The 13514-nt window shown below is 45.5% G+C and overlaps 1 protein-coding gene across 2 annotated transcripts in view; it reads left to right on the top strand.

The window, feature by feature from the left end:
- The first annotated feature begins 1588 nt into the window (after positions 1 to 1588).
- dtx1 (deltex 1, E3 ubiquitin ligase) overlaps positions 1589 to 13514 on the top strand; it is a 44626-nt gene continuing 32700 nt past the window's right edge. For both annotated transcript variants that reach the window (XM_061817373.1, XM_061817374.1), the window contains exons 1-2: positions 1589 to 1936; positions 3032 to 3580. In XM_061817373.1, the coding sequence (XP_061673357.1) occupies positions 3322 to 3580 (259 nt within the window). In that variant the 5' untranslated portion in view covers positions 1589 to 1936; positions 3032 to 3321. The remainder of the gene's footprint in view (positions 1937 to 3031; positions 3581 to 13514) is intronic.

Genomic DNA, 13514 nt, shown 5'->3' on the forward strand with positions numbered 1-13514 from the left:
TCAGATCCAGCCCGCCACATGTATTTATGTGGCCCGCTAAGCCAAATCTTCAGGATCAATTTCCACGATTCTTGTAAAAATCGGGGCCAAAATTTCAAATTGTCGTGTATCATAAATGGTAAAGTTGAGATGTTACAAGCATTTTTGCATAAACATGAATAGACATTACCCTTGATTTCTGATTCCTAAACTAATTCATAAATTGATGATGTAAATATGACGAGAGAATTCAATATTTTTGTTTCAAAGATGTACCGGTCCTCGGAGGGAACCCAGGACTACAATGTGGCCCGTGAGAAAAATGAGTTTGACACCCCTAATTTAGTTGCTAAACATCACGGCGGTAACAAAACTTATTTATATATGCAACATACTTTTTAAAATGAATTATTCAACCCCACGTGTTATTTTGCGCTTCATTCAGATTTGTCACTTTCTTAATCGTGTCATATTGTGTAGCAAGCCTTGTTGTTTATGACAGCTACTAAGCCGTGGCCTGGTCTTTGCCACTACATTCAGAATTTTCTTTCTCCACTTGACACAGTAAACGAAATTTAAAAGAAAACAAAAGCGTAAGCTGTATGAAATGTCAACTATTACCTGTTTTAGGATGTTATTTTGAGGAAAGGGACACCAATCGGTTTCTACACGTTTCAGGGAATTGACCTTCAAAATGGCGGCCCAGTTAATAATTCATCACGTGATTGGAAATCACCTCAACCGCGATTGATCACGTGGCTGCAGTTTAACGTGGATGATAAAAACGACCACTAGGCGGTGCTACCTCCCCAATAACAATTTGTGACGAGTAACATCACCTTTTGCACTTTCTCACATGGAAAATAATCATGATTATTTTAAAAACGAGTAGTACTGTACTAGCTGACAAAAAAGGCTGCTTGCTGTCCCCCCACACGTTCTTATCTTCATATTTAGGTTATTGAATGTTTTTTTTAACTGTATTTTTCAGTAAACAGGAGATCATTCTTAGACTTTGTGATGCGGATTAGACTCTGTGGTTTAATTCTGGTCAAATTTTTCTGCTTACTTTTTATTTTTTGAAGTTAAAAATGCCTTGAACTCACTGGCGTGAATGCACATTGATAAATCTAATGTGCAATCAATGGCCTTTGTCGTCCAATTATTATATATATATATTATAGCAAGCCATGTAATATAATGATATACTGAAACTCAAGCATCGGGTTTTCCACATTGTTCAATCGGCCTCACTCTCATTAGGTGCTTATTTATGCACATACTTTGCATTATTCATTTCTTTGGGAATAATCAGTTCGGTCCCACGCTGACGTTCATACACAGACGCGCGCGTGGGTGCACGTGCACGTCAACCGACATTAAGAGGCGAAAACATTGCAAAAAAAAAAATACTGGAATTTATACATAAATCGTAATCCAATTTATTGTGACGTCAGGTTAGCCGTTTATGAAAAAAAAAAACGGGATGACCAATCCAAGTTGGTCTGTTGCAATCCAGCCACACATTTATTTTGAAATAAGACCGGAAATTGCTGGATCTTCTTAAACTGCGCTTGACGGCTTGTGTAAATTTTCAGCCACAAACCGTACAGGTGCGCCGGAGGCATCGACGGGCGTTCGAGTCTCGAAAAAAAAATGTGACGTTGGCTGAACTGCTGCGCGTGGACGGTGACTCGTGCGCGCCCCCGCCGCCGACTGGCATCGTGCCATCCTGGCACGTCGTCAAGGAGCAACAAACTGGCGAAGCAGACGGAGCGACACTAGAGAAACGACGCCTGGTGAACGTCGGACGCTTGGAGAAAAAAACCGTCCTCGCGGTTTTCCCCCCTTGCTCGGAAGACGTTTTTTTGTTTTTGTTTGTTTGTTTTTGTTTTTTTTTTTTTTGCTGTATCCTGGGGATGGTCGAGATGTGAGGCGCCACATCTGCAGCCTACAGGTCGATGTGATACACGCGTCAATTCATGTGCATGTTACCCGAGCCCAGTATGTGGCATGGTGTACGAATCCCATCAACCGGAATCATTTTCGACAAGAGTCCAATAAACTGGATTTGGCCGAATGGTTTTTCCTCTCTGTGGCGGGATCGCGATAAGCTCAATCAGCTCACTCCAACCTGAAGAGCGTCAACATTTTCCCCTTCATACAGATCACAAATATTGATTTTACAAGACTTGAGGAGATGCGGTGTCGGACAAGGATGTCCTTAAAGCAGGGGTGTCAAACTCGTTTTTTTTTTTGTACTTGCGGTTTCCCTCAAAGGGCCGTTATGGTTGTGGAATGATCATCTTTTAACCGCCTCGTCATATTTACGCATGAAATTTGTGAACTAGTTTTGGAATCAGAAATCAAGGGTAATGGGTTTTTCCAACGATTGTTGTTTGGTAACACTCACAAAAAATGCTTATAATAGCTCAACATTATCATTTATGATATGCATCCATCCATTTTCTTCGCCGCTTATCCTCACAAGGGTCGCGGGGAGTACGCCCTGAACTGGTTGCCAGCCAATCGCAGGGCACATGGAGACAAACAGCCCCACTCGCAATCACACCTAGGGGCAATTTAGTGTGTCCAATTAATGTTGCATGTTTTTTGGAATGTGGGAGGAAACCGGAGCGCCCGGAGGAAACCCACACGGGCACGGGGAGAACATGCAAGCTCCACACAGGCGGGTGCGGGATTAAACAGAGGAACTGTGAGGCCAATGCTTCACCAGCCGATCCAGCGTGCCCCCCCATTTACGATATGACAAATTGTAATTTTGGTACAGATTTGAACAAAAAAAAATATCACAGAAGCTGATACACATGATTTGCCTCTGCGGGCCACATAAAATGATGCAGCGGGGCAGATCTGTCCCCTGGGCCTCGAGTTTGACACCTGCGCCTTAAAGTGTAAACAGGATACAAGCTACGGATCCAACTGGATCTCAGAAAGACTTAACTGCATTTGTTCACCAGTGTACCTTCCTGTCATTTATTTACATATATATATGAACATATATATATATATTTTTTTTTTTTTTTTACAGCAAGCCCCCCAATTCCGCCTGTTTACCTGCTCTTGACGAGGAGCTGCCCCAGATCCTCCTCACCATCTGCCGCCTCGCACCCCCGGAGGCCGCTGCCGGTTCCATCGAGAAGCAGGTGGCGAGCGATCCCTATTCGGTCGGCAACAAGGAATGAGCTGAGGACCATGACTCCAGCAAGGCCGCCGGCTTGAAACTGAATCGCCGAAGTCGCCGAGCTGAGCCCATGACTGGGTTCTGGGTTGGGATTTGACCGACAGACACGCGGTTCTCTGTCTCGTCTGGAAGGGACGATGGCTCGCCCGGGTCCGGGCCTGCTGCCGCCGGCGAACGGACTGGGCTACCCGCCCCAAAATCTGGCCAGGGTGGTGGTCTGGGAGTGGATGAACGAGCACGGGCGCTGGAGGCCCTACAGTGCGGCGGTGTGCCACCATATTGAGAACATCCTCAAGGGGGACGCCAGGGGAACCGTCGTTCTGGGGCAGGTCGACGGCCAGCTGTCTCCTTACGTCATCGATCTGCAGTCCATGCATCAGTTTCGACAGGACACGGGTAAGAGACGCGACGGAACGTGGAGTTGTCGTTTGTGTCTGTATAATTCATGGGGGGTAAACACTGGACCTTTTTGGACATTCCGACCCTATTTTAATGCAATAAATGGTCAAAATGACAATTTATGTAATTTTGAAGTTGTTAGTTAAACTTCGAGTTGAGTAATTTGTATTAAAAAAAAAATGTTCATTACAGTGGGGCAGCTGTAGTGTGTTGGCCTCACAGTTCTGAGGACCAGGGTTCGAATCCAAGCTCAACTGCGTGGAACTTGCATGGGGCGTGGCACGGTGGATCAGCTAGTAAAGCGTTGGCCACACAATTCTGAGATCCCGGGTTCGATCGGGGTTTGCATGTTCTCCCTGTGCCTGCGTGGGTTTCCTCCGGGCACTCTGGTTTCCGCCCACACCCCAAAAACAGGCAACATTAATTGGACACTCTAAATTGTCCCTAGGTGTGATTGTGAGTGCGACTGTTTGTCTCGATGCGCCCTGCGATTGGCTGGCAACCAGTTCACGGTGTACCCCGCCTCCTGCCCGTTGACAGCCGGAATAGGCTCCAGCGCTCCCGGAACCCTTGTGAGGATAAGTGGTGTGGAAAATGGATAGATAGGTGTTTGTTTGATTTCACTCAAACATTTATCTAGCAAAATCAGAGAAAATGATGATTTTACAGAGGCGGCCATGCCCCGTCCCCCCCTCCCCAGCTGTAAATTTTGGTCACGGAAGACCTGAAGCGTGAATGTGATCGTGTGCAGCTGCCCGTCTCAACGGTTAAGTCCTCTGTGACCGAGTTTGGGGGGGGTTGCTGAAAACTCAATCGTGCGCTGCAAACATAATGTTTACAAAAATGTAAGCTACTAGCAACTTAAATTTGCAGTAATTGTTCTTCATAGCACATGGCTACCAAACAGAAATATCAATGATTCATTTTTTTACTTTTATCCTATCCTAGTAAAAGTGAGGCCATACAGTCTTTTAAATATGATGCGCATCTAAAATTGGTAAAGTCGTGATTCCTTGGCAAATGATGTCACAGCAACTCTCCCTGGGAGTGATTAAAAGCAAGCTTTGATGTGTTATTCGCACAAGTCTTGCGTAACCTTCCGGGGAACCAACGAGAGTCCTCGTGTCCGGCCGCCCCCACCCCACCCCCCACCCTTTGGGACTTCTGAGTCGGGAGCGTCCGCACGCCACGAGTTGCCCACGTGAAAAAAGGTGCTGCCATCGTTTATTCATTCAAAAGCGTCGTCGGCTTGACGTGACCTTGCTCAAGGGCAGGCTGAACGCGTCCTGAAACTCGCTCGGTTGTGAGCTCCATGCGATGTGGATTAAATAGTCCATAAAAAATGTAATTTGCATTAAGATATACAAGTGCTGTCCGATCTGTTTCTTTTGTGTTGTGGACATTTATTGTGTGCTTCGTGGCTGCATTTGGAAGCCTGCATGCCATGTAACAAAGATAATGATAATAAAAACATTAAAAGTACACCTCACGTCACATCAAACCAAAATCCAGTCAGGGCCCGTCTGTTTGGTTCTGTCTAATTGTCACAGATAAAGATTTGGCTATTTTTAAATCTGGCCAGATGTTTTTTTTTTTTTGTCAGGTTTTGTTTTTTTTTTGCTCAACTCCACTGAAGCTTCGTACATTCTCACCATCTCGCGTGTTTGTGTGAGTTGCATTTTGGGGTTGTGCCCATCTTTGGAGTCACGATGAATTACGAGGACCTGCCCCCCCCCCCCCCCCCTCCCCATGTTTAAGGGGAAACCCAGAAGTTTGCATGAACAGTGTATCCAATAGGTCATGTAATACGTACCCTATTTTGACAATGTGATGCAAAATCCTCTCCCATTTAATAGTGTTTTGAGAAGATTTTTATCCACAATTACGAATTTTCAGGGGCGCTGCCATTTTCGCGAGTCGCATGATTTACATGGGCCTATGTCGTTCCAAACGTTCGATTATATGGGACACCATTATGCGCAGCGCTGATTTCTCGGCTTTATCCTCATCTGATGAAGAAATAGCAGTATCGGTTGATCGGGAAGTCGGAGGAATACTTCCATACAGATTTGAACCTGTGGCTGTAATTAATGTTGAATATTCGGATGGTTCTTCGGGTGGAATGACGCTGAGTCTGACTACACGGAGGCCTACATGCGACATAAGTGCGTAAACAAACGGCCCCGGGAGCTCCGGGTCGGCAGCTGCAGATGGTTCTTCGGACGGGAATGACACGGAGTCTGACGAGCGAGCTCCGGCGACGGGCGGCGGGCCGCGAGCCGAGCTTTCAGGCTTCCGGTGATGACAAAACAGGCGGCGGCGGAGGCCGTTAGCCCCGGGCACCGAAGCTAGGCTAAAGGCCTCTGCTGCCACCGAAGGTGGGCCACGAGCTCCGGCGGCAGGCCGCGAGCCGAGCTTTCAGGGGGCGGAGGACTTTAGCCGAGCTTCGGTGATGCCGGAGCCCTTTTGCGTAGCTTCGGCGTCCGGGGCTAACAAAGCGAGCGGCGGTGGGCCACGAGCCAAGCTTCCAGGCGTCCGGGGCTAACGAAGCTCGGCCAAAGGCCTCCGCCACCACCAAAGAACCATCCGTAGCTGCCGGCCTGGATCTCCCGGGGGCCTTCGTTTACGCACTTATGTTGCGCGTAGGCCTCCGAGTAGTCAGACTCCGCGTCATTCCGCACAAAGAACCATCCGAATATTCAACATTAATTACAGCCACAGGTTCAAATCTGTATGGAAGTATTCCTCCGACTTCCCGATCAACCGATACTGTTATTTCTTCATCAGATGAGGATAAAGCCGAGAAATCAGCGCTGCGCATAATGGTGTCCCATATAATCGAACGTTTGCAACGACATAGTACATGTCACGTACGCCCACGTAGATCATGTGACTCGCGAAAATGGCAGCGCGCCTGAAATTTCGTAATTGTCGACAAAACACTATTAAATGAGCGAGGATTCAGCGTCACATTGTCAAAAAGTGTACATATTACATGACCTAGTGGATACAGTGTTCATGCAAAGCACTGGATTTCTCCTTTAAGTCTACACTCCTGATCACTTTGATCCTGATCACTATTCTGCTGAGGGTTAGTTCAGGAAATGGTCCTATCAGCTCGGAGGAGCAAAAACAGGAACACAGAATTCTTTCTCCGAGATCATTTAATAATATTGCATAACATCCGAGGGAGACTCGTGCGTGCAAGGTCACCTCGCTGCGCATTGATCTCGGTGATGTAAATCTGCAAAGATTTTCTTTAAACTCACCCGCCGCATACACATACAAACTAGAATTAATTTTGTCGTTCTCTGTGACATTGTTGGTCAAAACAGGCCAGTTTTATTTGTAAAGAAAAATGTTATTTACTCCAGAAGTGCAAGTGTTTGTACCCAAGTGTCCTGTGAGGGTAGATGCGTTTTTTCTGGTGCACAAATAAGATTCCAGTCCACAGAAACACTTTTCGCTGTATTGATAGTTGTTCACGTCCTGGTGTGACACTTTGTGTTTGTGTGTGTTTTCTTTCATGGGTGTTTGCTCCGGCTATAAATTCCGCTCCATGTCATTGAATGGTGTAGCTCCCTTATTAATGCAAAGAAAAATCTATAAAAACTAGAGCGTTTATAACAACACTATGATTCTCCTCTGACACCCTTGAAACAGTTCTACGAGCATCACTTCCGCTCATCCGAAAGAAAAACTTGCTGCTGCTTTGTCGGCGAAATGCGGCGCGTCCGCGTCAGTGTGACTGTCGGGTGGTCCGTCGTGTAGACTGGTTGCTGACTGATGTCGGCACAAAAGCGCCGAGCGTGTCTGCGTCGGCTGGGCCGCCGTTTGTCAGCCGTGAGGGCGGCGCTGGCGCCTGTCGGTTAGTGCTTTTGTTGTGATGTGGTGTGCGCAGCCTTCCCCCGCGGCTGGTAGAAAACTGTCACGTGAAGGCCTGACGGACAGCGGCGTGATCGCCTGCTGCCGTTCCCTTTGTTCTTTGTGTTTCCGTCCGTGTCTTACAAATGGTTGAACCGCAGATATGAACCTGGTTTAAATTGTTTTCCAATTAAAATCACTTCAGAAGCCCAAACTACCGTTATTCCTGGCCTGCAGAGCGCACCTGGTTACAAGCCTCACCGAGCACATTTGTAAAGGAAATACCATTTGGTACATACATACTCCGCAGCTGTGTAAAAGCCACAAGTGTCCACATTGAAACCCACTTTGAAACACAAGATATTTCAAAAGAAAGATGGTGCACAGAGTTTAACGCTAGCATGGCACTAGCGCCGCGCTAAACCTAGCGCTACCCTGATAAAACTTCTCTATAGAAATCTATAGAATTCTTTAAAATGTGTACAGAACAACTTGTTCTATACAACTTTGGCTTTGATTTTCTATAGAATTTCTATAAGAATACTATAGGATTTGCATCCTAAAGTTCTATAGTTCTTTAGAAATTCTTTAGAAATGTTCTATACAATTTTTTTTAGCAGGGTAACGCTAACAGGGCTGGTTAAACTAAAACTTACCTGTAAATATCACTGAGACACGCTAGTAACACGGCAGCAACACGCTAGCGCAGCGCTAACAGGGTAAAAGTCACTTCCTCGGCACATATGTTCCACAGGTCTCACTCTTACCTTTTCCGCTCGAGTGCCCCCTTGCGGTCGTGAGAAAGAATGCAAAAATTAGCCGCACGACCGCATCAACAGCAGGGTTGAAAACGTGTGAAAAAAGTCTCGGTTTGTAGGCCGGAAATTACGGTAAATTAATATGCTTCATATAACCACCTCAGTCCTGACTGAATCGGACTGGAATTCTATCAAGTTTCACGGAGGCGTTATATTCTTTTCCCGATCCTATCCAAAGTCGTGGACCCGGTTCAGTCAGAACCAGGCTCCCGGCCTGGGTCCTGTGGGTCCGTGCCTTGTGCCTGCCGTGACGTCCTCATCTACACGCTTGAAAATATGGCAGCTCTCGTTCGTATGCGACAGGGATCTGGTTTTGGACTAGCGTACTTGTACTGTTGTTTTACTCAAAGTGTAAAAGCGATTGCATCTACTGTGCTCCTGATAAATCACGTGACGTTTAAGTACATCCGCGCATATGTCGCTCACCTGAATAACGGCTGTTCCGATTCAATTTACACCAGATCGGAATACTAGGTCACGTCACAATTTTGACGCGAGATCGTCAGTTGGAATAATTTCAGTCTGCGTGTAAACGGAATGACGACTCCGTCCGCCGTGACGCTTTTCGAGTGTGGTGGTGCGAAAGTCAAATGTTGTCGAAATCTGCTTTTATGCCTCGGCAGGTCAGCCGCTGCCGCTTGCTGTCGCGTGCGTTTTCTCCCGGTGGACAATCTCAGTTTTATAGTATTGCAGAAGACCAGTGATGTTTTTTGTTGTTGTTGTTGTTTTCATCTGCCAGAGCTTGTAGGGTCTCGCCTGTTGTTTTTCATGGAACGCTTAAAGGGCTTGAAATGTATTTGCAACTTTGCAAATAAATATGATGGGGGGCTACATTAATCGAATGATATATGATGGAAAAATGTGTGTCGCAGATGTTGCGGCGGGGTTTCTCTTTCTCTAGGAATCATCCGCAAGAATCTGGTATTCATGTTGTTCTCTGGACAATTTCTGACAAAGACTTGGAGAAATCCACCATAGTTTTTCACATACAGTACAAGAGTTGAGAGTTTTCGCGACAGTGTGGATGGAATATCCAACAGAGGGCAGTTTCGGGCTCATAGCCAAGTAGAATTGATCTGTTCTGTTCCCGAGAGGGATGCTTGAACCTCTAAACACTTGTGTAGACGGATCCCCTTTCGCACCGCCCACTCCCACCTGCAAAAGACGCCAGCTTATCTGCCATAACCATCACGTACGCACTCTTGCGCCCTCCTTTTCACGTTCGCTTCCCGACTGTTTTTGCCGCCGAAGTGCCACGAAGCGCAGAGACGAGCAAGTGCTCACTCGGGAATTACTGCTAAGTTGTCAAGGTGGAGCCTTGCCGGTGTTTTAAGGCTCCCTCAGATGCAATTACGAGCTGGCAGAAGGGTTGGCGTGATGAAAAGTTCTCCGGGAAGGACGTTCTGACACTGCACACCGGCAGCTGGAAGTGTCATAAAAATAGCCCGCAGGAAACACGTTAGATCACAAAAATTATAGCTGCTGCCAAGATGAAAAGCCATCTCGCAACAGATAATGCTGACTTTAAGAGGTGAAATTTCATCTTTTTTTGAAATAATTTGACAGCTGCCTCTAAAATATGAAAGGTGATCAAGTTCTTAGCAATAACTAAAGCTTGGGCGGCACGGTAGAGCAACTGGTTAGAGAATTGCCCTCACAGTTCTGAGGACAGAGGTTCAAATCAAGGCCCCAGCTGTGTGGAGTTTGCATGTTCTCCCCGTGTCTGCGTGGCTTTTCTCCAGGCACTCCGGTTTCCTTGCCACATCCCAAAAAAATCCGTTCATTGGAGACCCCAAATCACGAGTGCGACTGTTGCCTGTTTCCATGTGCCCTGGGATTGGCTGGCAACCAGTTGATGGTGTTCCCCGCCAATGATAGCTATGATAGGCCCCAGCAGTCCCGTGACCCTTGTGAGGATAAGCGGCTCAGAAAATGGATGGAACTAAAGCTTTTAATTGACAGTTTTGCCTTGTGTCTTTAGATGTCATTTAAGATCATGCTAAGTGAAAGTTGTATGTATACCACCCCCACCTTTAATGCACATAACTTTATACACTACAACCTCGGTTCTCGACCACAGAAGGCGGTCCGAGAAATGATTTGTTCGAAAACTGAATCGATATTTCCCATTATAATCAATGGAAAAACAAATAATGTGTTCCAAGCCTTAAAAAAAATGTTTTTTTAAAAAGCATTTTTTAGAGTTTCCTGATGATAAACTGCATCGTAGAAATACACGTATAGTTCAAATACTTTATGTAATAAAATCATTTAAGATATATCTTTTTTTTTTTGCTTAAAATGTATGCTTTAGTCGTAGAGTAGGCTAGGCTGGGAGTGCATTGCCGTATCTGTAGCCCCCAGCCTTGTAAACCTTTTTTGTTTTTTATAAACAAAAGAGCAAAATAACTTTAAACAAGCAATAATGGGGGGGGGGCAAAAAAAAACATTTTTACAAAAAGTAACATACAAAAACATTAACTCGTAACATGAGTTAACGAAATCTTTGAAACAACAACTTTTCAACTTCGTCCAAGATCTGTGGCCTCTGCTTGCGCAACACGGTTGCTCCTTTAGCAACATCACTTGCTTTAAGGGCATCCTTGTGTTTCACAATGGTGCTTATTGTCGATTTCGCCATGCCACACTCCTTCGATAGCCCAGAACCACGCAGACCAGACTCGTATTTGGTTATCAAATCTTTCTTAAAGTCGACAGTTTTACGCACAACTTTCCTTTTTACAACACCAGCAGTCTTACTAGTTGCACTTGCCTTCTTCGGAGCCATGATTGGGGGTTAATAGTCCTCAATAGGAAGAAAAAACGTTCGAAAACCGATTTGTTCGAGAACGAAGACGTTCGAGAACCGAGTATTCACTGTAGTATCTTGACTTGATGCGCATTTTTGAATGAGATTTTTTTTCTCACAGGAGAGTGGACCAGGACTTAGTACGTGTTGTCGACAAAAAAAATGTTCCTTTTGTTGTTGTTTTTCCCCAAAGAGACTTTACATAGTTTCTAGCTCTCCATTGCAGATTTAACAGCAGAAGTCCATCCGCACTCCTCGCTTGCCCACGCCGGTATTTTATAAGTTGTATTTCGCGTGGAGTGTTCGTCTCGAGCTCCCACATCAGGTATCTTCTTTGCAGCTGGCAGTTTCTATAAACAATCCTTAGGGAGGGTGGACTCCCCAGATGTCCAGAAAGAGAGTTACAGCGCCTGTGAGATAAGGAAAAGGCCAGCGGCATCTTCACACGCGCGCTGGCCTTGAACATTCATCTGCTTGGGAGCTTAGAGCCGAGCAAGTCGAGCATTTGGAAATTTGGTCAACAACTTGAGCTTTTCGCGATGCACGACTGATGCAAAGTACATTACAGTGCAGATGCGTCTCTAGGCTGTCTTTTTTTGATGTGATGTACAGTGGAGAAAATAAGTATTTGAACACCCTGCTATTTTGCAAGTTCTCCCACTTAGAAATCAAGGAGGGGTCGGAAATAGTAGGTGCATGTCCGCTGTGAGAGTGATAATCTAAAAAGAAAAATCCAGAAATTACAGTGCATGATTTTTTTTTAACAATTTATTTGCGTGATACAGCTGCAAATAAGTATTTGAACACCTAAGAAAACCAATATTAATATTCAGTACAGTAGCCTTGGTTTGCACTTACAGAGGTCAAACGTTTCCTGTAGTGTTCACCAGGTTTGCACGCACTGCAGGAGGGATTTTGGCCCACTCCTCCACACAGATCTTCTCTAGGTCAGACAGGTTTCTGGGCTGTGGCTGAGAAACACATAGTTTTACCTTCTCTCCAAAGATTTTCCATTGGGTTGAGGTAGGGAGACTGGCTAGGCCACTCCAGAACCTTGATATGCTTCTTACGGAGCCACTCCTTGGTTTTCCTGGCTGTGTGCTTCAGGTCATTGTTATGTTGAAAGACCCAGCCACGACCCATCTTCAATGCTCTGACCAAGGGAAAGAGGTTGTTCCCCAAAATCTCACAATACACGGCCGCGGTCATCCTCTCCTTAATACAGTGCAGTCGTCTTGTCCCATGTGCAGAAAAACACCCCCAAAGCATGATGCTACCACCCCCATGCTTCACAGGAGGGATGGTGTTCTTGGGATGAAACTCATCATTCATCTTCCTCCAAACACGGTTCGTGGAATTATGACCAAAAAGTTCCTTTTTGGTCACAGATGACCACGAAACTTTCTCCCATTACTCTTTTGTGTTATCCAAATAATCACTGGCAAATTTAAGACAACCTTGACATGTGCTGCTTTAAGGAGGGGAACATTCTGTGCCATGCGTGATTTCAAACCATGACGTCTTAGTGTATTATCAACAGTCACCTTGGAAACGGTGGTCCCAGCTCTTTTCAGGTCATTAACCAAGTCCTGTTGTGTAGTCCTGGGCAGGTTCCTCACCTTTCTGAGGATCATTGAGACCCCACGAGGTGATATCTTCCATGGGGCTCCACTCCAAGTTAGACTGACCGTCATGTTTAGCTTCTTGCATTTTCTAATGATTGCTCCAACAGTGGACCTTTTTTCACCAAGCTGCTTGGCAATTTCTCCGTAGGCCTTTCCAGCCGTGTGGAGTTGTAGAATTTTGTCTCTGGTGTCTTTGGGCAGCTCTTCGGTCTTAGCCATGTTACAAATTTGAGTCTTACAGATTGTATGGGGTGGACAGGTGTCTTTATGCAGCTAATGACCTCACACCGGTGCATCTGATTCAGGAAAATACATGGAGTGGAGGCGGATTTTTAAAGGGGGACTAACAGGTCTTTGAGGGTCAGAATTCTAGCTGATAGACAAGTGTTCAAATACTTATTTGCAGCTGTATCACACAAATAAATCGTTAAAAAATCATACATTGTGATATCTGGATTTTTCATTTTAGATTATCTCTCTCACAGTGGACATGCACCTACGATGAAAATTTCAGACCCCTCCATGATTTCTAAGTGGGAGAACATGCAATATAGCAGGGTGTTCAAATGCTTATTTTCTTAACTGTAATTGTCATTTTCATCATTGCCTGCCACGTTTGTAGAGTCTGGTGCATTGACTTTTAAGTGCATCATCTCGGCTCGTGAGAATGCATTCCATGTTGGTTCTGTGACGTTCACGCTGCTAGAAATAGTGCAGTCCAAACCCAATTAAGCGCTTCACTTTTAGTCCAATCTCCCTTTTAAGTTCTAATGAGGAGATGATGCTTTGTGTCCTTTCACACAGGTCAGCGGATT

Source organism: Syngnathoides biaculeatus, chromosome 4, assembly GCF_019802595.1.
Source record: "Syngnathoides biaculeatus isolate LvHL_M chromosome 4, ASM1980259v1, whole genome shotgun sequence".
Lineage (NCBI taxonomy): Eukaryota > Metazoa > Chordata > Actinopteri > Syngnathiformes > Syngnathidae > Syngnathoides > Syngnathoides biaculeatus.